Source organism: Abrus precatorius, unplaced genomic scaffold (assembly GCF_003935025.1).
Source record: "Abrus precatorius isolate BTA unplaced genomic scaffold, Abrus_2018 Scaffold7, whole genome shotgun sequence".
NCBI lineage: Eukaryota > Viridiplantae > Streptophyta > Magnoliopsida > Fabales > Fabaceae > Abrus > Abrus precatorius.
The window spans coordinates 29,598,890-29,626,152 of record NW_020874417.1 but is presented as its reverse complement, the minus strand read 5'-3'; the positions used below and the strand labels follow the sequence as shown (position 1 = coordinate 29,626,152).

Below are 27,263 nucleotides of genomic sequence, written 5' to 3'. Positions count from 1 at the left end.
AAGACCAAAGTTTTTATAAGAATTAGCCGGTAAACTACTTCTATTTGAAAGAAAAGTGAGATCTCCATTGATGATCGTTAGAAAATAGAATCTATTACAAGATTACTTGCCCCCTAATAGTCAATACTGTTTTTTTACCCTCCTTTCTTTTCTCATTTTCAATCTCAACACCCTTTGTAATGCCTCTGCAATCACCCAAACTACATTACTTTATGCAAAATGACCTTAAAAGCATAAGAAATGAACATGCACTAACACAAGAAACACAAAAATGGTCAAAGCTTTCAATCACCCTACCTTTCTAATTATATTGCGAGTTAGGTGTAGATACTCAATAATATTCCCTCCGATCACATGGATAATTAAAGTTAATTTGCAGTATATATTTCAAAGTGAGATTATCCCAAAGCATGATCTTACGGATTCCCTATTATTCAACCTTCTACATGACAAATGTGGATCGCTTCGTCACCCAATTTGTCTTCCCATTTTTATACAATACATGTAGGTTAAACCTCTTTACACATTATCTTTTTTCATAGTAGTAATGGAATTCAACTCTTGCTAGAGGTTGTGTCAAAGTTCAAACATGAAGGTTTGTTGGAGTTAATAGTGTTTTGAACGCAGAAAAATTAATATTTTGACTAAAAAAAGTAGCGTAAGTAGGTCGAGGCAATTTTAAGATTCCATCAAGTGTCGTTTTTAAAAGGATTTTCCATGGCCCTTTTGGTTTCGATGGGTTTCTTAGTTGCTGAATTTAACTCTGGCAAAATTATTTACCTGCTTAAAAGGCTGTTAGTGTATTCAAATATGAGTTCGTAATAAGTTCTTAAACCTTGGAGAAGAGAATTATTGGGAGGACTTTCTAGTCGTGGTAATGTTTAATTAAGAAATAATCTCGAGACAATGCCTAAATAAATATCTTAATTAAAGAAGAAAAATTGCAATTAAATTTTCTAAAGTCTAATTCTTAACTTTTCTATATATATGCTGCACTCCAGTACTTGATGTTGTTATTATTTGCATGGCGGCGATCTGCGATCGATGATTATAATAAAAAAAATTGGAAACATTGAGAATTAAATATTCATGTACCAACTAGATTCAATTATATATTACTATTAGTTATGCACTTGCCCTGAGTAGTAAGCAAGTATCATATGCCCATCAAACAAATTAAAACATAGTACAAAAGCTGCAGTTGGAGCCTTCAGTCTATAGTTTATTGCTTGCACGTATTTATATAGCTCCTTCTACGTATCCAAGGAAGAAAAAAACAATTCATATTTGAGTATTGTCATTAAAGTCACCCATAGGAAATATATGGTCCCCATCAGGAATATTCCAAAGGAGAGGAATATTATTTTAAATCTCATGGGGTTATCTAATGAATGCGTTAGTATATTCTCATTTGTTTAGATTATCTTTTAGGTAACAATAATTCTATTCTAACACCCAAAATGGGTGTCTAGACACCCAATACATTTGGGCATTCAAATATTTTTTAATTATTTTATATTATCTTTTATTGAATTAGTATTATTTAAACAATTTTATATATATAATCATTTTTTAAAAAAAATATTTTAACACCCAAATATATTGGGTGTGTAGTGTAGACACCCACAAATTTAACTTAATATGTATTAGATTATATATACCTAAGAGTGGTATGAATTTGGTGTGTATAATAGTGATACCTACCTAGCTAATAGCTAGCTAGCAGGCATATATGCGTAGCATATATGGTGGTGCATAAATTTAAGCAAGGAAGTGGATATTCCTAATTTAAATTCCATATAATACATGTATTCTATATTAATTTTTATGGTGATCTCAAGCATAATGAATTATATCCCAATAAAATAAATCCTTGCAACCTAATATATTAATGATTTTAACTTTATATTAGGTGCATGTGGTGGGGCATAAATGTAAGTAAGGAATTGGATATTCTGAATTTAAATTTTATGTAATGCATGCATTAAATATTAATTTTTAAGATAAAATTTAAATGCAATAGTATATGTATTTTATATATTTTTTTAATTGAAAAATTATTATAATAATCTATGTAATAAAAATTAATCTTAAAAATTAACATTAAAATAAATTTTTTAATTTTAATTAAAACATAGCATTAAAAATACTTACAATATTAAATTTAAATTTTGTCATAATCTTTACGATGATCTCAAAGTTGTAATAGTTGTGATGAGTTATATTCCAATAAGTTAATCCTTGTTACTTATTTTAACATTATAGTGAAATGAAAACAGTGAGAATGGAAAAATGGTACGATAAATATTATTAAACAAACAGAAAATTGCATTTTTTAAAATAAAAGTCCAGTGATCTCAGAGGATTTGTGGTGTTGGCACGGTAGCTTTTTTCTTACTCCAAATAAAACGGCAGGTGAACAGATGTGTGTTAATTAATATTAATTAATTAAAGTGTTGGATTATCACAATTCTGTCAGGGTTTGTCTCAAGATATACATATTGAGATCATGTTATGTATGAGCTCTCAATCATTTCAAGTGGGGTGAAGCCGTGAAGGGTTTATTTTTTGATAATTGATGGAACCACGTGCTTACTAAAGAAATACTAATCGTGTTTGATAAGTCCATTGTGTTATAATTTAATTAATTTATACGTAGATTGTATGACTTGGATCATTAATTAGAACATGGACTTGGACCAAAGGAAATTTCTTCTTCGGGCAATGATACAGTTGGAAGAGTCAAGCTAAATCTGTCCCTTGGGTGGATGTAAGGTCAAGTGACCCTTAAAACAACGTTCGCATATATATAGAGGATATGGTGCATATAGTAAAGTTCTTACTTGAGTTTTTTTTTTATGGATTCTTTCTGAATATTAAGTTTCCCTTGATGATTATGATAAGGAATATTCTTGTAACCTTAACATAAAATCGAAGGCAAACGAAAACTTTTCTGGGTTTCTCAAGTTGAAAGACACGTAGATTCTACGTTTTACCGTGAATTTTACAAGAATAATGCATTCTTTGTCTTTTTATCAACTTTAATTTTCTTTGCTTCTTAGCCATTAAAGTTGCGTTTTCCCTAATCACTATATATTTAAAAGCACATTTCATACTTTTTTTATTTACAGGGATTCCATATCGAAAAGCTAAAATCCTAACCCTATATATTCACATTTTATGTTCATCCATAATCTAGTTAATTATATCAGTATCGAATCATCCAATGAATGATAAGTCCCACATACATTTCCAACAAATGACTCCAATAGCTAAGACCTAATATATACATACATTTACTTTATTTATTGAAACCCCTGTCCAAATTTTTAAATTAGATTATTCCTTATAGATAAAGTGAATTCTAATTCGTATTCATTATTATAACAAAGTATAACGATTAATTTTTTTAATGTATGTTTTAAAAAATACAATAAAAAATTATATATAGTAATTTTTATTGAAAATCACAAGATATTACAATATTTAATGAATTAATAACATTAAATGCTATAATTTTTAATAAAATATTATTCATTTTTTATTGTGTACTTATAAATTATAAATCGTGCTATAAACAGAGAATAAATATTGTAAGAAATTGTATGCTCCTATCGAATTGAACAACTGTTTACAGCGACAACTAAAAAATTTATATATATTTGAAGGATTCTTTCGTATATTAATTGTATTGGGTTTAAATTATTGAATCATCAAACTTGAACTTTAGAGTAGTCTTTGGAATATGCTGTATGTTATTTTTCAATAAGTGAACACGTTAGTGGGAAGCATCTAGTATACGAAAGTTTGTATTTGTTTTAGTGGCCAATAATTTTGCCTAATTAATGAACATCCTCCAGGTACTCAGAGGCTATTTTAACGTGAAAAGGCTTCATGAAATTAATCTAGAAGTGATCTTTCATATCATGAGTTTTTTGTCCTAAAATACAAAACTAGTTATTATTGGCTTTTGCTTTTATAAATTAATTTAATGTAATTTTGGTTTTAGTTAATGTCACACTTCAATATCTCGATTTGACTCGATATCTTAAAATATTTTAAATTTTATAAATAATTTGAAAATTAATGACAAATAATGCATTTATTAATTTAATTTGATATATTTTATTAGGTTACATGCTAATATATTTATGTTTATATAATTTATTTAAAAATATATATCATAAAACATTCTTTAATTATAGTTTCTTACCTTCATAATGTAATATCTAAATTTATATATATTATCAATATCTAAGTCAACCAGAGATTTCTCATCATTAATTACAAACAATCAAGTCAGTTGGCATCTAGTAAATCAGAATTACTCGATCGTTAATTACTACATAATCAAGTCACTTGACATTAAGTTCATTTCAACCTATTTCATCTATATTACTATTATTTCATGAAAAAAAATTTTAATTATGAGTTTTGTTAAACTTTACAACTGTATTAAGGTCAGAATATGGATTTGGTTGAACGGGAAAGCTGAACATACATTCACACATCTTTTTCGGAATGGTGCTTAAATCCATTGGTCTCTTTGCAAATGTTCAAATATTAATGCAGATAATCACTTCTAGATAGCAACAGGGGTCACGAAGTAACGTTTGGTCGTCCAGCTCAAAGAATACATTGAATTCATGCAGATATCAGCCTAGTCTTTAGGTAGTGTGCGTCTATGTCAAGTTCAGAAAAAAAAAAGGTTAAATTCTTTAGGACAGGATTTTAGGGTGGTTCATTTTCTGCACAATTCGTCTTTCGATGGAAATTAAAAGGTTGATTGTACTATCCATTTTGTTAACTTAATTATGTAAATGCACAAGTACGTGCCCCCCTTTAAATTAATGAGAGCTTAAGCTGACTCAATTATCTTCAACATCTATCATTAATCTGATTGGTGAAATAATCACTTGATATAAGAACGATGTTACAAATGCTTTTAAGATATTGGTTAAAAATTAATAAATAGTTTCTTTTTTGAAATTGTGTTCAAATGTATTAAAAGAACATAGGAGTAGGTAAATTTTTATATATTTTTTTTAACAAAATATTTTTATTTTTAATTTCTTATTCAGCGTCTTAAAATAGAGAAAATAAAGCATAAACAGGAGCCTCCCATCAATGAATGTAAATTGAAGAAGTTCAAGTTTCACTGTCATGGTTGACGGGGACATAGCAATTGATAGGGTTAAAGCCTATAGTAATGCAGAATGACGTAAAAATATTGAAAAAGGAAGTAAAGTATAAATGAAAAGTATTATATTTTGTTTGATTAATTTTGAAGGCAAGATCCATTCCCTCTTTACACAACACAACCCCCAAATGGCTATCATGTTAATTGTTCAGTTTGAAAGAGTAGTTGAGAACTACCCCCTCTCAAGAACACCTGTATTTCGATATCAAGAATGAATCTTGTGCTAAATCTTCAAAATGAAAGAATCCACTACTCATGGAAGAGTTCAATTTCCAAACTAATAAATTTTGAAAATTTTTATACCCTCAAGATCAGTACTTTGTTCATCGAAAAAATAATTCCTATACTTACCCTACGTGCCTCACATACTTAACAATTCTATAATCCATGTGGAAAATAACAAATATTATATATTATCTATTTCACTCATTCATTTACAATTTTTTAATATTTTCCCTCCTACCAAAACAGCCTTTAAACAACTCAATCTTGTTCATTATTGTAACTTATTTTTAAATGTTAAAAGTGTAACTGATACTCTCCTTGTAGATTATTGAGAGTTGATAAACTCATGCTTGATTGAAAATTTCAACTAATATCCCCTTTATTGTAAGTTTAAATATCCTCAAAACCAAAAAAATTTATAGATCGTAAATAAATAAATAAAAGTGAGAAATTAAATATGCTCCAAGGAAGTTAATGTATGCCTGTACAAAAAATCGTATAAAAGATCACTCAATCCATATTTTTAATCTTTGCCAGTTGTTAAATCTTTCATCTATTCTTTTTTCTTTTTTTTTGTCAACAACACCTTTCATCTTAAATCATCTTTCTCTGGTAATTTTTTTTTCTTTTAGTTTTTTGCATCTAACTTTAGTTGGGCCTTTTCTGAGGAAAACATCTAGTGTACTGTAAGTAGCCCATTATTGTTTACAGCCATCCCCTTTTTTCCAGGGAGCATGTGTGGAGGTGGAGATAGTATTGTTTAGGCCTTTGGGTCGCAAAAGAACAGGGCTCAAATTACTTTACAGAACCTATTTTTACGTTTTTGGTCCATAACATGGCCTACTTCTCCTAAGCAAGTTACCGATTTTGTGGGCCTTAGTATGTTTAATTAAAAAGGTGTCTCTCCTCCTAGATGGGCTTCCATTCGGTCCAACTTCAAAGCCACAACACAAGCAAAACAAAATGACATAGTAGAGTTTGGGCTATTGACAAAAAACAAAAATATTGGTGTTTAGGAATTTGAAATTAGGTTTGAATGGATCACATTTCAATCATAGGTTAGGGTTCTTACGGATAATATTTGATTAATAAATATTGATGACACTTTTACGATTCGATTAGCCAAAAGGAAAAGAGCATCTATGCCTTAGATTAAAGGAAAAGTTTATGAAATTAATTAAAGGAAAAGATCATATATTAATCATTTTATGAATCCGCTCCTGTTGCTTCACCCGTTAAAGAAATTTGATTTGACATTTATATTTTCCACGTGTTTCCGTTTAATTCTCTCGTTCAACTAATTAGTGATTTTTTATTGTACGAATATTACTAATTAAATTAATTTTTTATACGATTATTTTAAAATTTAATATATTCAAAAAGAAAAACATGGTAATTATTAATAATCAGGATTATATTATATAAAATAAAATGTTACTTTTAAAGTGAAAATAAATTAATAAATAAATTTTTATTTTTTTAAAATATTAACATAATAAAAAGAGAAAAATTTGTAAAACTATTTTTGTTTGACTAATTTTTTAAAAACATTCTCATTTAAAAATTCATATTCACAAGATTATATAAGCTAGTAAATATATGCCTAGATAAATTATTCTTTTTATAAATCATTACTTAGAAAAAAATAATAAATAATTTTTTCAGAAAAAAATAGATTTAACTAAACACAGACTAAGTCCTCTTTTTAAGAAACAATCCCCGATAAAGAGTAAGGCCAATAAAAATATAGACATAGACATTTTTTTTTTATTTTGATAAAAAGATTAAGTAAGAAAATAAAGAAAAATATTAAAAATATTTTATTTTCTTATACAAAATAGAGAGATTTTAGATAGAAAAAAATATGTGACTTTTCTTATTAATCGCTAGATAATGTTAATTACTTTGCAGCAATTCTAATTTATTAATTCCTGAAATCATTAAGAGCATATATAATTGTACGGCTTCAAAATATTGTAATACTAATACAATGCCACAGTTCTTTCATAATATATCAAAATCCTCTCTGTCTTGTCTGAGAACAAAACAACCGTTTCTTTAGTTAGGCCTTAGGTTGTAAGATTGAGACGAGTGGAATTGAACAAAAGCATCCAAAATAGAATAACAATATTTTAAAGCTCTTTTCTCCGAACGAATTTATTCTTTTTATTTTAAAATGGACATTTTTAAAAAAGAAAAGAAACATATGTCCCTTTTTTAAAAAAATAAAATTTATTCGGGTTAAGATTGAAAGATATAATAATCAATTAAACTTAATTAACGACAATGAAATATGAACCACCGTATGTTTTTTAATAAATTAAATCAAATACTATTACTTAATTGATATTAATCTTTTTTTCTACCAAAGGAAAACTTAATTTAGCTCTATATAACCTTCTAAAAATTGATCAATTCCTTATAATCTTTTTCTTTATAAACTTCTGAAATTCAACTTACCTCTCAAAATTAACCGCATTTTCTCACTTCTTGGTTGAAGGATGTGCACGTAGATACACGAAAATCATTAGGATATATTAATTAAAAAAATTTTAAATATGATATTTAAACCAAATATGTGCCATAAAAATATATAGAACGGAAATATCTAATTTTTAAAATTTTAAGAATTGTTTACATTGATATATTTTGCTACAGTTTACATTGATATATTATTATTTTAATAGTGATTTGTAAATATTTCATTATTTATTAAAAATTTAAATAATGATTAAATTAATAAAAATAAAAAATCTATTAATTAAGTAAATTTTTTTAAAAATTATTATTTTATTCGTTATAAACGTTCAAAAAAATTGTAACAAAATAGAAAAGACAAATAGTTACATAAAAAGAAATAATAGATATACTCTTTTAAGAAATAAGAAAGATTCAATACATTTTATAAGAGTGAATAAAATTAGTTTCTAGACTCCTACGACAAAATTATCAAATAATAATTAACATTAATACATATATGAATAGGTCAGTATATCACATCTTCATCAGTTTCTTAATCACTCAACTTTAACGTAATCTTAACATGACTACTTTTATTTAGTTAAATTTCTTAACTAAATTCAACTTATAATTATAATTTTACCCTCTAATTCTTTGCATAACCTAAATATAAAAAATATAATTCTGAATCAATTTAAATTATGAAATATTTAATTTTGAAAAATTAAAATTACAGTTATAATTATAAATTACAATTCTAACTTCTTATTTGATAGCATGTAATTATTAACCTACCTAAAACTAATATATGCTGATATGACTAATAAGAAATTTGACTTCCTTTTTATTCATGTCTTCTGAACTAGAAAACAATCCGTGACAAAATTTTGTGACTCTCTATTCAAGTAAGATTAATGGGGATTTAAATCGAATTTTGAGACAAAAAAGAAAGCAAACTCCTGATGAGTTGCTTAAGTCTTGGCTTACTTATTAGTATTGTGTGGTTGAGTGTTGAGTCAACGAAGCATGCTTTCTAGTGGTACGTGCTGTACTCTTGCAGTATTTTTGTTCCATATATCAGCTATTTGGGGTGCACTTATATATATATATTCCACTATCTTTAACAACATTAATTGCATGCCATGAAGTTCAATCACTAACCCTAAATTTAGTGGCTTATTTACAAGAATTAAAAAAGGCCGTGGTTAGTAAATGTAATGATTAAAGGTTATATGCCTTTCTCTCGCCATCAAAACGTTCTCATTATTCCAAATATAAAATAAGTTTTTCATATGTACCATTGGCTTCAAGATTTGATCATTTTCACATTACACATTAATATAAGCGATCTTCTTAATTCTGATTCTTTGGCCGGTTGTCCAATTCACTTAACCCAGTTTAAAAAAGTGGGAACTTTCTATGGTGCCCCCTTAACGCCACCATGAAATGATCAAATGAAGTGATGTTCCATCAACAAAATGATTCTGAGTTATCTTTCATTAAGACAGCCACAAAGAAAAACATTACTCTATACCCTACACGTTACTTACATTGTAACTGGGCAGGATTTGAGGTATAGTTAAATATAATCAGAATCACATAGTGATAAAAAATTAATTCCTCAGATAATCTTCTTTTCACGTTTGAGTTTAGTGGGTTTACCTCATCTTGCCACTTATCTTGGAAGACTTGCTGTGTCTCCCAAACTTTTTCTTTGAATTCAGACACCTTCTCTTGTTTTGATCTGATTAAAAGTCACAGGTTCCAATAAGTAACAAAAATAAATTCACAGGTGGCAAGAAAACTACTAATTGGTAGGGTGTAGATGTTAATGAATGAGTTCATGATTACACCAAATTTTGTTACACATCAACCGCCACATATATATAGTTGATATGCTTCATCACTTCAACTCCAAAATCCTAGGAGTCCTCTTTCTCTACATTGCTTTGTGAAGATAGCTACAATGGTCTCAACTCCTTCTCCACCTTCTAAGGTATATTACATTCCAGTGTATCTTTATAACTATAATTCCTCTTGCACTAGTTCTCTTACTGTTTTTGCATCTTCTACAGTTGCAAGAAGTTCAATCAGAAGAAAAATGGGTGGAAAATGGCCCCTCTCGCAGGGCCAAATGGTGGTACTCAACTTTCCACACAGTGACAGCCATGATAGGTGCAGGTGTTCTCAGCCTGCCCAATGCCATGGCATATCTAGGATGGTAAATTAGAAGACACTATTACACTAAGACAAGTAGCTTAAACCCACCACAAAATTTGGCAACTTGACAAATTTGTAGCTGAAAGTTAATTACTTTTGCTCTTCTTTGCAGGGGTCCAGGGATCTTGATGTTGTTGTTATCTTGGTGTTTGACCTTAAATACAATGTGGCAAATGATTCAGCTACATGAGTGTGTTCCAGGAACTCGTTTTGATCGCTATCTTGACCTTGGTCGACATGCTTTTGGACCAAAACTTGGACCATGGATTGTGCTGCCCCAGCAACTAATTGTGCAGGTTGGGTGTGACATTGTTTACATGGTTACTGGGGGGAAGTGCCTGAAGAAGTTCATGGAAATAGCATGCACCGATTGCACGCAACTCAGGCAGTCTTACTGGATTCTGATTTTTGGCGCCATCCATTTCCTCTTGTCTCAGCTTCCCAATTTCAATTCTGTTGCTGGGGTTTCTTTAGCTGCAGCAGTGATGTCATTAAGGTGCATGTCTAGTCTTTTCTTGAATACTATCTTTTCAACTTGATTATTTGTCTATCCTGAATGCATGCGGAGCTAGCTTGACATTTTATATCCATGCAAGAAGGTCCCAGGAAAAAATATGATTTGGATTCTTGCCAAAAGAAAATATGTACCCATGTGATAGATATTAAAGATCTAGAACAACTCAGACAATGATAGAAAGGATAAATATAGGTAAAAGAAATAATTATCTTCACCCTCTGGGTAAGTTTGGAAAGTGTTTACTTTTAAAATGAGATAAACCAAGATTAAAGGCAGCATTCAAAACCCAGGGTAATAATTGGTAAACTCAGCTTTTGATAGATAATATCATACTTTTGGAAAGGATCCTTGCTTGAACTTAGGATGAATCAATTACAAGGGGAATTTTGTACATGATGATATTTTTTCATTTCTTCTTTTTGTTTAATCTTGTTGGTCCCAGTTAAGATGGAATTCATACAGCCAACAAGGCCATATGACTCCGTTGACCAGGATCTTGATATTATATATAGTTTAAAATTATACTACTTTGATGGGGCTAAGCAATGAGCTACGAGCATTTGTTCTTTGAATTCTTTCCTTACTATTTTGGTATAGTTTTAATGAAATGCAATGATAGTAAGTACCAGAAAACTTAATAATACCATACCTTACTTTCATGTGGTTCTGATTGCAGCTATTCAACTGTAGCATGGGTGGCTTGCTTGGCTAGAGGTCGAATTGACAATGTTAGCTATGCTTACAAGAAAACCAGCAACACTGACTTCATGTTCAGGGTCTTCAATGCACTTGGTCAAATCTCATTTGCATTTGCTGGCCATGCAGTGGTTCTTGAAATTCAGGCTACAATTCCATCAACCCCTGAGAAACCCTCAAAGATACCAATGTGGAATGGTGCTATTGGTTCCTATTTCATCAATGCAATATGCTATTTCCCAGTTGCACTTGTAGGATACTGGGCTTTTGGGCAAGCTGTTGATGATAATGTGCTTATGGCACTTGAAAGGCCTGCATGGCTTATTGCCTCTGCTAACTTGATGGTGTTCATCCATGTTGTTGGTAGCTACCAGGTATGAGTGCAAAACCAAGAGTTTCTACTCCAAATTAAGCTATTCATTCATGTTTTGGAACTGATTGGTTGGGAAAATACGAATGGTAGGTTTATGCTATGCCTGTTTTTGACCTGATTGAGAGGATGATGATTAGAAGATTGAACTTTCCTCCAGGATTAGCACTCAGACTTGTTGCTCGATCTGCTTATGTTGGTGAGATGTCAAAACTCAACACTAGTCCATGCTGATATTTTTGTTTTATTTTGTTAACTTTACTCTTTAGGACTTTATTTTAACCATATAAATATAATAATTTTTATAAAAAAATTTAAAGATATAGAGTATAATAAATACTTTATTTTTTAATAAAATATTATTACTGGTTACATATTGCAGCTAAATCAAACCTGGAATTAATATTTTTCTTTTTTTCTTTAGTTGTAAAGAGTCTAAGGAGCAGAATAATTATTCTTTCCATATTAAGTCTTGATGTGACCTCAGCTTGTTAAAAATGTTTCAGCTTTTACACTATTCATTGGGGTCACTTTCCCTTTCTTTGGCGATCTTCTTGGGTTCTTCGGTGGATTTGGTTTTGCTCCCACAGCATATTTTGTAAGACTCTCTTGCCCTCTCAGTTTCCCCATGCTCTTATTAAATTGTTATATTTACAAGAAATAATCGAAAACCAGAAGGTCAATAATCTGGCACATTAATTGTTGCAGCTTCCCAGTATAATGTGGCTGATAATCAAGAAGCCAAAGAGATTCAGCACCAACTGGTTCATCAATTGGGTAATGATTAAAAATTCACGATAGAACCTTTTCCTTTGAAAGGAATAAAATAAAACAGTCTAAAATAGAATGAAAAATTCAGAGGATACTTGAGTTTTTTCTTGTATGCGTTGACCCCCATTTTATGTGTCTTTCAGGTTGCAATATGCACAGGAGTGTGCATTATGCTGGCATCCACTATTGGTGGCTTAAGGAATATTGTTGCTGATGCATCCAGTTACAGTTTCTACACCTAAACTATATGATGTTATTGAAATAAAATGGCAAATATAATTAATCCAGTGAATAAAGCTGGATTAGACAATCCAATTAATTACACTTTTGTCTCTTCGATCCTCAGCGGCCTTTTTCTATGTTCTTCTCATAGATTCTTTTTGGGGTAGATCTCTCAAATTTTCTGGTCTTCTGAGAATAGAGATTATTATTAAATAACTTGGTATAAGACATTTTGATTATATTATGTGTCAGTTCTGTTACTAATGGTTTTATGTAACCTGGAATGTCCAGTTGATTCTCGCAAGCTGACGAATATCTTAGATAATGTATCGCTTATTTTCATTTGCAAAAATGCAAGGCTGCTAGATGGAAAAAAGACAATTTGCTAATGAAGTAAAACAAGCTTTTCTTTTTTCAATCACTACATCTTACAAGAGATCGTCAATATTTTTTGCACTCAATGGACATAATTTAGATAAAAAATTGAGTTAAATTAATTTTATAAAATAATATAATAATAGATAGAAATGTTTTAAAAAATGAAAGAAATAATTAATTTTGGCAAAAAAAGATTAAACTGATTTGTGTAATTAAAAAAATTAGTTAAACGATTAAGTCTGTCTGATGATTGTTTGAACTAGTATTATTTAAAAAACATGTAATAATATTAGTAAAAACAAAAAAACAAATTGACTAGTGTAATTAAGAAATTAGTAAATCAATTAAGTTAAGTCACTAGTGACAAATAATTGTTTGAAATAATAATTTTTAAAAAGAATATAATTTAAATGTATTGTTATTCAATTATAAATTGTTATATTAGTAAAAATAATTAATTTATATAACAATTAATACAAGTATTATATCTACCATGTATTTTAATTACTTGATAATGTACAAGTTTTTATATGATCAATACACTAAAATTAAACTCTTTAAAAAATATTTTTTTATTTTAAAAAATTAAAACTATATATGAAATTTGTACTTACACTGATATTATCTATTATTAAAAAAAATATCTTGTAAGACTTATAATACGATTATTTCATATTAATTTAAAAATTTAGTAGATTTAATTTAGACATTTTTAATTATGATAATGTATCGCTTAATATATTATATAATATTAAAAATATCTATTAATTATTATTTTTTAATCATGGTGAAACTTGTGTCTTTTGGTTTCATAAGTAGTTTCATTTTTAAAAAATCAATAATTAGAATCTATAATTAATTTTAATGTTTAATTATTTGTGTATTTTTTGTAAATCTCATGCTATAATCCAACAGGAAAAAAATTAAATTATTGTATAATAGTGTTTTAGGTATATAAATTATTTAATTTCACAATATAAGTAAATATTTAATTTTGATATACTTTTTAATCTATCTAAATTATTAGTCTCAGAGTTAATTAGTTTTCCAAAAAGTAAAAAAAATAAGTTACCGTTGCCGTTAAGACCGACTTGATGACCGCCTCTTGGCGTATTATAAATAAGCCAAAGTTTGTCTCAATCTTGCACAGAAAATTAGTGAAAGGTGCAGACCATAATCAAAGATTTTGGACAAATCTTACTTTCTTTCTTTCTTTTTATTTGGTTTTCTTTGCATTTATCTTCTTTCACTTTTTTTCTTTTTGCTGTTCAAGATTTCAACTCTGAGAATTCATGTATGGCAAGGACGCGCCCTAAATAGCTTTGTTTGTGACAAACAGCAGCCTAGTTATACCACTTTAGAGGCTTGTAGATAACTCTTTCCGTTTTAAAAAATGGTTTCTAAGCAATTTGATAGTATTAAAGGTGATTGTTCCATTAATTTCAATTTGATAGTAATGTTAATAGGCTTAACCAATGGTACTTGGTAACTATCAAGTTCTTTTATCCACAGGAATCAATGCTTTGATCGCAGTAACTGACTGGTACCATTCTACTCTGAAATCAAGTTAAATAATGAAGCGAAAAAGACTTAAAGATTCACGGTTCGTAACAGTTTTGTAATTCGATGCGGAGACAAATACGCCTAAATCAAGATTTGAACTGTTACGGGATATTTTGTAAATAAATCATACTTGTGTAATAAAAGTGAATAAAGCAATAAGAGAGGATCTCATGGATAATTAGTCAAAGGGTAGTTAGAATAGTAGACTTTTTGAATTGGGAAGCTGTTAGACAGGACCCTCTTAGATTTGGAGATTTGAATTCTTGTAAAAAAACACTCTTGTATCTCTATTTTTTTCCTAATAAAGTTCGGATGTCATTCCTTTAGTGGTTTCCCTATTCTATCTCTGTAATTCTTCGATCTCTATCCTAGAGTTACCATAACAAGTGGTATCAGATTGCTGCATTGAAGCTGCCATCTCCATGAATCTTGCATCAATATTGGAACTGATACCACTTGGAAGGTACCAATCTGATATTGGTCTTAGGAGTGGAGTGGCTAGTTTCCTTGGGTGATATTGTATGGAATTTTAATAAGCTACAAATGGAGTTCTATGTTAAGGGAAAGAGACAAGTATTGAGAGGAGCCTCTTCTGAATTGAAAGTAGTTAAGAAGCAACAACTGGGGAAGGCTATGGCAACTGGTGTTCATTTGTCATTTTTACAAGTGTGTGATGGCCAAAATGGTCTTCTGAATTCCCTTAATACTCAGGCTGCTGAGGCCGAAGTCCCTCATGCGGTTGCCAAGTTATTGCATGAGTTCTCTAATTTATTTCAGGAACCTAGTGAGTTACCTCATAGCAGACCTGGGCATGACCATCAGATTCCTCTAATTCCAAGAGTTGGCCCAATCAGTAAGAGACCCTACAGGTATGCTAAACAGCAAAAAGATGAGATTGATAAATTGGTTTAGGAATACTTGGCAGTTGGTATAATTCAGAACAGTAGTAGGAAAGAAGGATGGGTCATGGAGGTTACGTGTGTATTACAGGGATCTTAACAAACATACAGTTAAGAATAAGTTCCCAATTTCCTTAGTACATGATCTATTGGGTGAATTGGCTGGTTCTAGCATTTTTTCAAAAATTAATTTAAGGTCAAGATATAATCAGGTGAGAATGCATCCTGATGATGTGTATAAGACTGCTTTTAAGACACAGGTTGGGCATTTTGAGTACTTAGTAATGCCTTTTAGCCTCACTAATGCCCCTGTAACATTTCAAGGGCTTATGAACTCAATTTTTAAGGAGTTTTTGAGGAAGTTCCTGCTTGTGTTCTTTGACGACATTTTAATCTATAGTTGTTCTTTGGAAGACCACTTGCTACATTTACAGCTGGTTTTGGAAACTATGAGGGAGAATTCATTGTTTGCTAAGAGGAGTAAGTGCTATTTTGGGGTTTCTAGGGTGGAGTACCTTGGTCACTTCATTTCTAAGGAGGGGGTATCAATTGATCCAACTAAGGTGCTAGCGATAGAGCAGTGGCCATTACCTCAGAATGTGAAACAGCATAGGGAATTCCTAGGCTTAACTGGATACTGTAGACAATTTGTCAAAGGGTATGGTGGAATTGCTAAATCCTTAACTAATATGCTTAAAAAGGACATCTTTCTTTGGTCTGATGCTGCAAAACTGGCTTTTCAACAATTAAAGAAGCAGCTTACTGAGGCTTCAATTTTGGCTTTACCTGACTTTTCTAAACTATTTGTAGTGGAGGTGGATGCTTTAGGTTTGGGAATTGGAGCTGTCTTGATACAAGACTACCATCCTATAGCTTATATAAGTAAACATTTGAATCAACAACAACAGTCTTATTCTACTTATGAAAAAGAGCTACTAGCTGTGGTCATGGTTGTCCAAAAATGGAGACATTATTTGCTGAATACTCACTTTTTAATCAGAACTGGTCATAGAAGCTTGAAGTTCATTTTGGATAAAAAATGGACTACTGCATTTCAACAAAAATGATTGGTGAAATTGATGGAGTTTGATTTCTCAATTGAATATAAGTAAGGACATGATAACATAGCTGCTGATGCTTTGTCTCGAGTTGAACCTGCTGCTTGTCAAGCTCTAGCTATTCATCAGGTGGTTTCTGTATAGGTGCTCAAAATTAAAGCCTCTTGGAATTCAGATCCTGTAGTTCAGAAATTGATTTCTGAATTATAAGATGCCTTTGTGTCTCACAGACATTACTCTTGGAAGGATGGCGAGTTAAGGAGAGAAAGGGGAGGCTAGTGGTGGGTAAAGATGATGCTTTAAGACAAGATATTCTTCTGCATTTCCATGCTTCTGCAGCAGCTGGTCACTCAGGCAGAAATGCAACCTTACGAAGACTTAAATCTATGGTATATTGGAAAGGGATGAACAAGGATGTTAGGAGCCTTGCTCAGAAATGCAGTATATGTCAAAAGTACAAATATGAGACTGTTTCCCCTGAGTTACTACAGCCATTGCCTATTCCTGATCTGGTTTGGCAGCACATCACCGTGGATTTTGTGGAGGGCTTGCCCAATTCCTTTGGTAAGCAGGTGATCTTTGTGGTGGTAGATAGGTTGAGCAAGGTAGCTCACTTTATGGCTCTTTCTCACCCTTATTTTGCTACTGATGTTGCTCAATCATTCCTTGATCATGTCTTCAAGTTGCATGGTTTTGCAGACTCTATCACCAGTGATAGAGATTCTATTTTTCTCAATTAGTTTTGGTAGGATTTTATGGCTTTTCAGGGTGTTCAGGTACAGCTCTCCACAACTTACCACCCACAGACGAATGGCCAAATAGAGATTATTAATAGGTGTTTGAAACCTATTTGAGGTGTATGTGTGCAAACTCTCCTTCTCATTGGTCTAAGGGGTTGCCCTTAGTTGAATGGTGGTATAACACCACCTTCCACAGTTCCATTCGAGCTACTCCTTATGAGGTGGTGTATAGCTAGCCCCCACTTGTGAATCTACCTTACTTAGCAGGAGCTTTTAAAATTGAGTTGGTGGATAGGAGCCTTTTGAGAAGGGAGGAGATGATGAAACTCATCAAGTTTCACATGAAGAGAGCCGAGGATAGAAGGAAACAGTTGGCAAGTTGGCAGATAAACATAGATTAGAGGCAGTTCAACATTGGTGATATGGTCTATGTCAAATTGCATCCTTATAGACAAATCTCTATAGCTGCCAGAAGCAATGTGAAGCTGTCCCCCAAGCTCTATGGCCCATTTCAGGTGTTGGAGCAGATTGGTGTAGTGGCCTAGAAGATCAAGCTTCCTTCTGGTTCAAGCATACACGATGTGTTCCATGTATCTTAGTTGAAGAAGCGTGTGGGTGATGCAGTAACTTCTGCAAGTCTTCCAAGGTCAATAAAAGGAGATCCTTTAATCAAGGAGCTTGAAGCCATTTTGGATCACATGACAGTCAGGAGAAGGGGTCGAGTTGTTACCAAGGTGCTAGTAAAGTGGAAGCATAGCTTGCCAGAAGATGCAACTTGGGAATTCTTCTATGATTTGAAACAGAAGTACCTCACTTCCAACTTCGAGGACAAGTCTGAAGCTAAAGGTGGGGAATTGTTACGGGATATTTTGTAAATAAATTATACTTGTGTAATAAAAGTGAATAAAGCAATAAGAGAGAATCTCATTGGTATTTAGTCAAAGGATAGTTAAAATAGCAGACTTTCTGAATTGGGAAACTGTTGGACAATTATGCGGATAATCAATCATAAATAGAGGTTGACCCTCTTAGATTCGGAGATTAGAATTCTTGTAAAAAAACTCTTATATCTCCATTTTTCTTCTAATAAAGTTCGAATGTCATTCCTTTAGTGGCTTCCCTATTCTATCTCTGTAATTCTTCGATCTCTATCCTAGAGTTACCATAACAAGCCAAGATTCAAAGGTTTTAACGCTAAGAACCTACTACAACCTTGCATTTATCTTCTTTTACTTTTTCCTTGTTTGCTATCCAAGATTTTAATAGTTGAGAATCCAAGAGTCTATGATGAGGTTCTATCTTTTTCTTTTCTTTTCTTTTTTTTACCGTCATTCCTCTACAGAAATTTTCTCTTTTTTTTTTATGTTTATTAACATTTCTTTCCCTATTTTTATTGCACAATATCGTTTATTATACAGTGCTTCTTGAGAATCCAGAATCTCTTACTTTTAATTTTGTATAAATAAAAATGAAATGATTTAAAGAGTAATCCTCTAACCCTTTTCCATCTTGCTAATAATTACTTTTAAGGAATTTATTTGTTTGAAAATAGAATGTTTTATTCTTTTATGCAAAATATATAAATAAATAAAATGATATTTTAAATTATGTAAAGTCAAGTTTTTTTTTTTTTTAAATTTAGATTGATTCTGTTCTTGTTCTGTTCCTTTAAAAATAAATTACAAAGACACATTTGTTACTGAATTCTATGGCTATTGTCCATTATCATTTATCACCCATTCAAACATAAATTTAAAAACAAAATTAAAATATTATAAAATTATTATTGACATATCATATTTACATTTTTAAATTTGATCATTAAACAACAAATACGTGATCAACTGATAAAAGTTAATTTAATTTAATTTATAATTTCAAGTTTAAACTACAATAAATATAATTATATTAAATACTCAAAATATTATTACGACTGATACTTGTTTTTCAAAAATGATCTGAAACTAAACTTTTTTATGAGATTTTCTTATTTTAAAAAAAAACTGAACCTTAAATTTTAACAGGATATTCACGTAACATAACAAAGCTTGGAAGGATTCACATGGTGAGTGTGTGAGAGTTTTGGAAAAATGGCATCGATAACGGGACCGCAGATTCTACTGCAGTCTTGTTCTCCCTCACTCAAACTGAGATTGAAATCACCCTTTCTTCTCTTCCGAAATCCATTAACACGTCGGGCCTTGTGCTACTGCTCCATCAATTCCACTTCTCACGATTCCATTTCCATTGTGCCTGAACTTCTTCAATATCTCAACGAATCATGGACTCAATTCCACGCCACAGGTATTCTTCTTATCTCACTTTTCACTATTCCCAATTTCTCTCCTTAACCCTTTCATTTCTGTGCAGCCGAAGCTAAACGACAATTACTCGCTGCCGGTTTTCACCTTCTCAACGAGAACCAACAGTGGGACCTCAAGCCCGGTGGACGCTACTTCTTCACCCGAAACATGTCTTCTTTGGTTGCTTTCGCAATTGGAGAAAAGTGAGTTCGCGTTCTCTGTCTTTTGCTTCTTTTCTTTTTTTTTTCCATTGCGTTTCGCTGTTTTGTTCAATTCGTTTTGTTTTGCAAGGTACAATGTCGGTGACGGTTTCCACGTGATAGCGGCGCACACGGACAGCCCCTGCCTGAAATTGAAGCCGAAATCGGCGTCTTCGAAAAGCGATTATTTGATGGTGAATGTGCAGACTTATGGAGCTGGCTTATGGCACACTTGGTTTGATAGGGATTTGAGTGTTGCGGGGAGGGTCATTCTAAGAAGTGGCGATAATTCTTATGTCCATAAGCTTGTTAAAGTCAATAGACCTATTTTGCGCATACCCACACTCGCCATTCATCTTAACCGGTATAATTTTAACTTTAGGCCATTCATCACGTTGTGCGATTGTCAATTAGGTGGCGTTTGGTGGACATGTTAGAATGGAATGAGAGATAACAATGGATTTTATTATATTCTACGTTTGACCTATTTTGAAAGAGCATATTTTACCGCAAATGTGTACAGTTTGACCATGATGATATCTGTGGGTAATATTCATCTAACCAGGCATTATGGTTATTTGGCTCCTGTTTGAACATATATTATAGCCACTAGCAAACATTTTTATCGTTGAGTGAAATGATCTTTATTCTGGATTGTGTTGAGCAACATTACTTGCATGTACTTTTACCAAATTTGAGCTGATAAGTTGATATTCCAATTTCAAATTCAAATATGTAGGAACTGAAGATTATGGTTAACTTGATTATTTGTATTGAGTTGGATACTAGTATTGTTGTCCAGATTGATTTCATTGTGCTTTATAAACTTCAAGCTCTTGAATCTTTGTAGGCTAACTATCAAAACAGTGTTACTGGTACTTGGAGAATTTATCTTGTTTTCCTGTATTCTGTTCTGTTCTGCCAATATTCTGTTCTGCCACAGAAACGTGCAAGCTAGCAGCAGATTTTATCACCCTCTCTTATTTGTTTTGTTGTTTAGCACAGTGAACCAGGATGGTTTTAAACCAAATCTAGAGACTCATCTTCTTCCCTTACTATCCATGAAATTTGAGGATATTTCTTTGGAATCAAAAGAGAAGAGTACTGCATTGTCATCTAAAGCTCATCATCATCCGCTGCTTATGCAGGTAGCTATTGTTTTTGCTTACTTCAAGTTGAATGTGAAATACTGTTTAAAGGGTTTGAACAAACTGCCAGGTTCATGGATTCAAACTAGTTGCAATCCATTTGATTATTATTTACTCTAACTCTCTGAGGAAAGTAAACCATGCATGTCTATTGATTTCAAACATTTTTTCTAAAATGAACAGAAAGAAATACACAATTATTCGTATCTTGTTTGCTTCCAATTCTTTCTAGTATAGACTCTAGAGTGAGTAGAAGAAAAATGATTAAAATCAATTCACACTGTTATGTAAGTTAGAGAAACATCATCCAAGATCTGGCATGGCAATGTTAGGGAACTCCTAAAATATTACCTGCCTAGAACAACCAGTTATAGGAGGAAAAATCATTTGATACTGACTTTTCTGGTCTCAAGCACAGTTAGGAATCCAATTTGATAGCACATTATTGAGTTGATGTTGACTATGATATCATAAGAAACATTAATACCTTTCAGATTATCATTCTTGTACTAGTGCTTTCTTATAAAACTTAAATTATATATATTCTTTTATTCGCTAGTCCATTACAAAGAAATATGACAACGAATCGGTTGCATTAGATATTTGGTATGCAAGTGCATGGCAATATGTCGGAAGATAGGGAATGAAGGTTTTCTGTCAGAGAAAGGTATGATTGTGTTAAGGATAAGATGATGACTATCAACCTATATTGTTTATTTCTTTCATATCTTAAGTAAAAACAAAATTGAGAAGGAATTAAATGAATTAATCAGAGTAGTAGACATCAATAACCACCAAGTCTTATCCTATTAGGTGAGGTTGACAATTAGAATAGCCAACAAATTGAAAAAAAAAGAAGAAGCAACAAGCAACATGTGAAAACAATGACAGAATAGGTGCTAGTGATTTTGGCTAGATCCAATGATGTAACATGAATTCACGTTTGCATCGCATCATGCCACACATTTTGTATTTCATAGCCTGAGTTTACTAGCTTGGATTTTAGAAAAGCTGCCATGTCAAACTAGATTAATCTCTAGGTGTTTTAGCAATTGATGTTGGTAAAGTGTAATACTGTTATGCTGAGAATGGAATTCTGTAATAGTTTATCCATCATAATTTTAAATTATCTGTGATTTTAAGTGTAAAGTGTAAAGTGCTTATCTTTTGCTTACTACTTCTTCCGGTCTTTTTTATAAGAAACAAAAGACTAAATCACTATGACCAAAGAAAGTAATTAAGTATGTTATGTTTTTCATAAATATAAATTTTATTTTAAAAATACTTATGATATTAAATGATGTAGTTAGTAATTTGTATATTTAATGATACTAATAAAAAAATATATAAAAAAAATTTAACAATTAATGCATCTTAAATCTATCATTTGTTTCTTATAATAAGGACAGAAAAAATGTTTCATTTTGTTTCTTATAAAAAAGACCGGAAGGAGTATTATTTATTATAGCCATTGACTTTAATTCTCAGATACTTTCAGATGAGTTAAACTGCGATGTTGATGACATAGTGAGTATTGAACTGAATGTTTGTGATACTCAACCCAGCTGCCTTGGAGGTGGAAACAATGAGTTTATATTTTCTGGAAGATTAGATAATCTAGCTTCAAGTTATTGCGCATTACGGGCACTTATTGACTCATGTGAGTGTCTCGGTGACTTAGCAAATGAACATGCTATTCGGATGGTTGCTTTATTTGACAATGAAGAGGTATGCTTTATGTTTTATAGACCCTGGATTTTATTCCACTTTTGCTTGCCATTATAGAATTAATATTAATTGTTCCATTCAAAAGGGATTGAGACGTCGTATAAATTGTTGCATGCAAGATCCCTTTTTTAATAATAAATACTGTTAAACTCAAAATTAGGTGGAATGTGTTTCATGATTGTTTGGGGGTAAAGGACTTTATTTTAATAATCTATAAACTACGAAGACTAGATGTGAACAATTAAAATTAAGGGAAGTAAACTTGCACATATATTGAAGTATGGAGACTAAATATGCAATCAAGCCCCTTATTGTAGTATTGCACATATATTATTACAATGCATTTTTTTTATTGTAGTATGACTGTATGATGACATCTCATTGTTGATTTCTCAATGCTATGCCTAACTGCTTCTATTTAGGTGGGTTCAGGTTCGGTTCAAGGAGCTGGTGCACCCACCATGTTTCAGGCCATGAGACGTATAGTTGGTGACTTAGCAAATAACTATGTTAGTGAAGGTTCTTTTGAGCTCACTATTCGCCAATCATTTCTTGGTATATCATCTACCTATCACCCTTCTAAAGTAAATTTGTGGCAAATGCATAACAAACAAGGGTTGTCAGCTGGAATAGTTAACTACAGTGACCTCTAGAAAGGCTTAGCTAAAAAATTATGAATTTTGGCAGGAAAATTCAGAATTTGTAAATTGATGTAAAATAAGAATGTTGTGGTGTAGGGTTTAAGATAGAGACTGAAATTGGAAAAAGAGGTCTCATGAGTTGTTTCAGCTGCAGTGACCAATTTTTGCTATATTTACATTTTTAAGCTATATGACTCTTGAAATAATCTTAGCATTTATTTTCTTATTGTTTATGGGCAAGTGGTGCCATATCTTTTGGTTCCTAGATCTATTAGAATGACAATTTGAATTTTTGGTAAAGACCAAATTTAAAATAAATAAAAAGAGGGAAAAGAAACTGATGGACAATTTTGTTTCAGGATTTTATGAAAATGTGTAGTTGATTTTGTCCTGCTACATGGAATACTTGTCATTTTTTATGTTAAATGTGGTAATAATATAAATATAATAGTATATTAAGGATAAAAGAGTACATTTGATGGAAACTAGTAATTAGCAATAGTAAATTTGATGTCCTTTATTCATTGTTTAGCATAATATTCTGAAAGGGACTAATGTGAACTGACATCCAAGTTGATCAGAAAAGTTTCCATTGTCTAACATTAGATTTCCTGGCCCAAGGAAGAAACTACCCATCAAGAAAGTCAATTTAAGAAGATGGGGTGTGTATTCATGCTGGAAATTCCAGTTAGAAGTTAGGAGCAGTTTAGTATTAATAATTAATAATATATATGTGGTAATTACTGTCATGTTGGCAGTTTTAGGAGCAGTTATGGAGGAGTCAGATACTGTGATAGCAATGACTGGTGTACTGTGTGTTTTGTGTGATTTAGTAATAATATTCACTATCCTGCAATTGGGGTTCTATCAGGGACCACTAAAGTATCTTTCGGATTCTATCCCTAATAGTTTCTGCAGATATGGCCCATGGAGTTCATCCAAATTTTGTGGATAAGCATGAGGAATTCCACCGACCAGAGCTGCAGAAAGGACTCGTTATTAAGCACAATGCAAATCAGCGCTATGCTACCAGTGGAATCACATCTTTTCTTTTTAAAGAAGTTGGAAGAATTCATAACCTTCCAACTCAGGTAATTTTGTCTTTATGGTTTCATTTGTTTATACTTTATACACATTATACTTTCTAATGTAAAAAATTTATCATAAAGGTATGGAGATTTTGTCCTTAACGCAGAAGACTATTGGAATTATTCAAATCATATTCTGTACCAATTCATTCTTTGCTGACTGTATCATTCTATCCTCTCTATACAATATTATTTCTCATGAAAACCCTTTCAGAAGAAAGCGGATGGATAAAAACTACAAATAAAAAAAATTAGTGATGCCTGGTAGGGGAATATATGCTTCTCTTCTCATTTCCTTTGTCTTTAACTTCATAATATGAACAAATTTGTATGTTTGTATCAACTCCTGATCTTGTAAAAGTATTTTAGCTTGAGTTTCTACGTGCACCTTTAGTTTAGCCTGAGATCATCATCCATTTATTAATTAGCTTATCAGTTTCCAGCAGTTGTTTTATACATCATATGATAATGTTGATCACACAGACCATTGGAGGTAACTTATTAATGTTAGTATGCTTTTTGAGTGGTGCCTATAGATAGCAAAACTTGCATGAATTATTGAAAATGAAAGTGTATAGATAAGAGAGTATGTCTTCATTTCTCTGTTCTGTTTATTGTTTTATCCCATAATTGAGGCATCTCTAAGTTAAATCCTATATACTCTAACTGTAGGAATTTGTGGTTAGAAATGACATGGGATGTGGATCAACCATTGGTCCAATACTTGCTTCTGGGGTTGGCATCCGAACTGTTGACTGTGGAATTGCTCAACTTTCAATGCACAGGTATCAAATGATTTTTGCATTAATGCTTTTTTGGGGAGAAAAAAAGCAAACCTGATATTTAATCAAAGCCTTTGTGAAACCATGCCATATCCATATACTGAACCTGGATACTAAAAGATTATAACCATGTCTGACAGTTGGTTCAAATGCATATTGTATGTGAAATGACCAAAGATGAAAGTCAACAAACCTGATTCCTTAGTATTTTGGAACTGAGGAAACAAAAATCAATTTGTAATATTTAATTATTTATATTTAACTTTCTCTTAATCAGGAATCAGCTTTTGGTACACAACCTATGTCTTTCTCTCACTAAGCATATTAGCTGTTATCCCGGTCAATTTCTTCTGTCTTATCACGAATTTCTTTCATTTACAAATAAATAATAGAAAAAGTCACGATGTAAAACAAGCAAATGTTCTTATTTCTTGTTCCATTTATTTCTGATCCACTCCAAGGATCTAATATGGGTTATGTGAATATTCTTATACTTGGATTGCAGTATAAGGGAAATATGTGGGAAGGAAGATATAGACACTGCTTACAAGCATTTTAAAACTTTCTATCAAAGTTTTTCAAGCATAGACAAGATGCTGACAATCGATATTTGAGCTTTGCTGCCGAGCCTGTTTTTGGTAGAGTCACATTTGCTGAGGGAGTAGTGATCTAGATCATGAAATCAGAACAAATGTTCTAAGATAGCTTTCGATTCTCTGCTTCAATCTGAGAACGAAACTTGATTCTCCTTATTGAACACATGAAAGGATTTTTTTTTTGCAAATATTGCTGTGTTCAGCTTCTTTCTTTTTGCCCAAAGGGTACTAAATATATTAAATTAAAATATCAAAATTTTCTAGTCAGCGGCTCTCAGAATGTATGGATTACATGGGAAGATTAGCACCATCCGAATGCTTATTCTCACATTTAAGAGTAAATGCTCAAATTAATCTATCATGAGCGTCGAATAATTTGGTTGAGATTTTTAAAATGAGCTTGTTAATCCTTGAGACTTTGTTGGATACTTTTTAGTCCAACTATCAATTTATGTTATAATGATGTTAACAAGTGACATCTGAGATGCCATGTTGTTTCACATAATATCGGGGACGAATCTGATCAATTTACATATTTGTTGTTATATTTTTTCTCTTGTCCACTGATGTTGCTACCATTACTCAAAATTTCCTTTCCTTCCCAATCACGAACTGAGGGACCAACTTCTTTGTTATTGTCTCTTACTTCATCTATTACTTTTTTTTTTAAAACCTTTTTCTACTCAGTTAACATTATTTCGAATCAGGATTCTCTCTTGTGACTAGACAGTCTAGTTAGTGTATTTTACACTTTTGCTTAAGTCAAAACATAAAATTTTGTTGGACTGAACCGTCTAATTCGCACCAAAATGGAAGAGAATCTTGATCCTATTATTTTTCCTTCATTAGAGTCTTTACTTCTATAAGTTCTATTCTTAGATTTTTCATATGTCAAGTTAGTGTAAACTTAAATAATCTCCTTTGTTACCATAATATTTTTAGTAATAGTGATAGAAAATTTTATGACAGCAACAGTGATAATAATAAAATTAAAGTTGTAGAAAAAATTAGAAATGTGCAAGTTTAAGAGAGGAAAGTAGAGTGAAATTCGTGGAAGAAGAAAACAGAATTTTAGATAATAATAGCAACTACAGTAGAAGAGACAAAGAATGCAATGACGATAACATGTCAATCAAATTAGTTTTTAAAATTGTAAAAATAATATTATTTTGACATTTTAAATATCGTTTAACAAAGTTTAAAACTAATAGACTCATTTTAAGATTTTAGAATCCAATTAAGTATTAATTTAAGAGTTAACATTTAATGGTAATTATTAGCTGATCCGGCGGTTCTAAGATGGATTAGAACTTGAAATAAATATTCAAGTTGAGTGCTTAAAATGCCATTTTCCCCTAATCTTTAAATCATGTTTTTTTGGCTTGGAGCCTTGTGGGTGGGTTTTCCTCTATGAAATTTATAACTTCTAATGATTGCTCCAAGCGATGCACCAGAGAC

The 27,263-nt window shown here is 31.4% G+C and overlaps 2 protein-coding genes across 4 annotated transcripts; both read left to right on the top strand.

Moving 5' to 3' along the window:
• Positions 1-2,288: 2,288 nt before the first annotated feature.
• LOC113870988 (probable aspartyl aminopeptidase) lies at positions 2,289-26,361 on the top strand. Of its 3 annotated transcripts, XR_003505728.1 has the most exons (10): positions 2,289-2,295; positions 19,390-19,623; positions 19,690-19,825; positions 19,914-20,186; positions 20,823-20,970; positions 22,459-22,698; positions 23,121-23,253; positions 24,249-24,430; positions 25,114-25,212; positions 25,715-25,750. XR_003505728.1 is itself a non-coding variant. In XM_027507621.1 (9 exons), the coding sequence occupies exons 2-9, from the start codon at positions 19,410-19,412 to the stop codon at positions 25,265-25,267; spliced, it is 1,494 nt and encodes a 497-aa protein (XP_027363422.1). In that variant the 5' UTR covers positions 2,289-2,295; positions 19,390-19,409; the 3' UTR covers positions 25,268-25,500. The 3 variants fall into 3 exon arrangements, 2 of the variants coding, with proteins under 2 accessions (XP_027363422.1, XP_027363421.1); XM_027507621.1 differs by lacking the exon at positions 25,715-25,750 and having other exon boundaries at positions 25,100-25,500; XM_027507620.1 differs by lacking the exon at positions 2,289-2,295 and having other exon boundaries at positions 19,360-19,623; positions 25,100-25,212; positions 25,715-26,361.
• Positions 9,852-12,701, top strand: LOC113870990 (lysine histidine transporter-like 6). The gene is made up of 8 exons (XM_027507624.1): positions 9,852-9,881; positions 9,961-10,106; positions 10,218-10,601; positions 11,299-11,692; positions 11,782-11,887; positions 12,195-12,286; positions 12,397-12,465; positions 12,603-12,701. The coding sequence occupies exons 1-8, from the start codon at positions 9,852-9,854 to the stop codon at positions 12,699-12,701; spliced, it is 1,320 nt and encodes a 439-aa protein (XP_027363425.1).
• Positions 26,362-27,263: the final 902 nt, after the last annotated feature.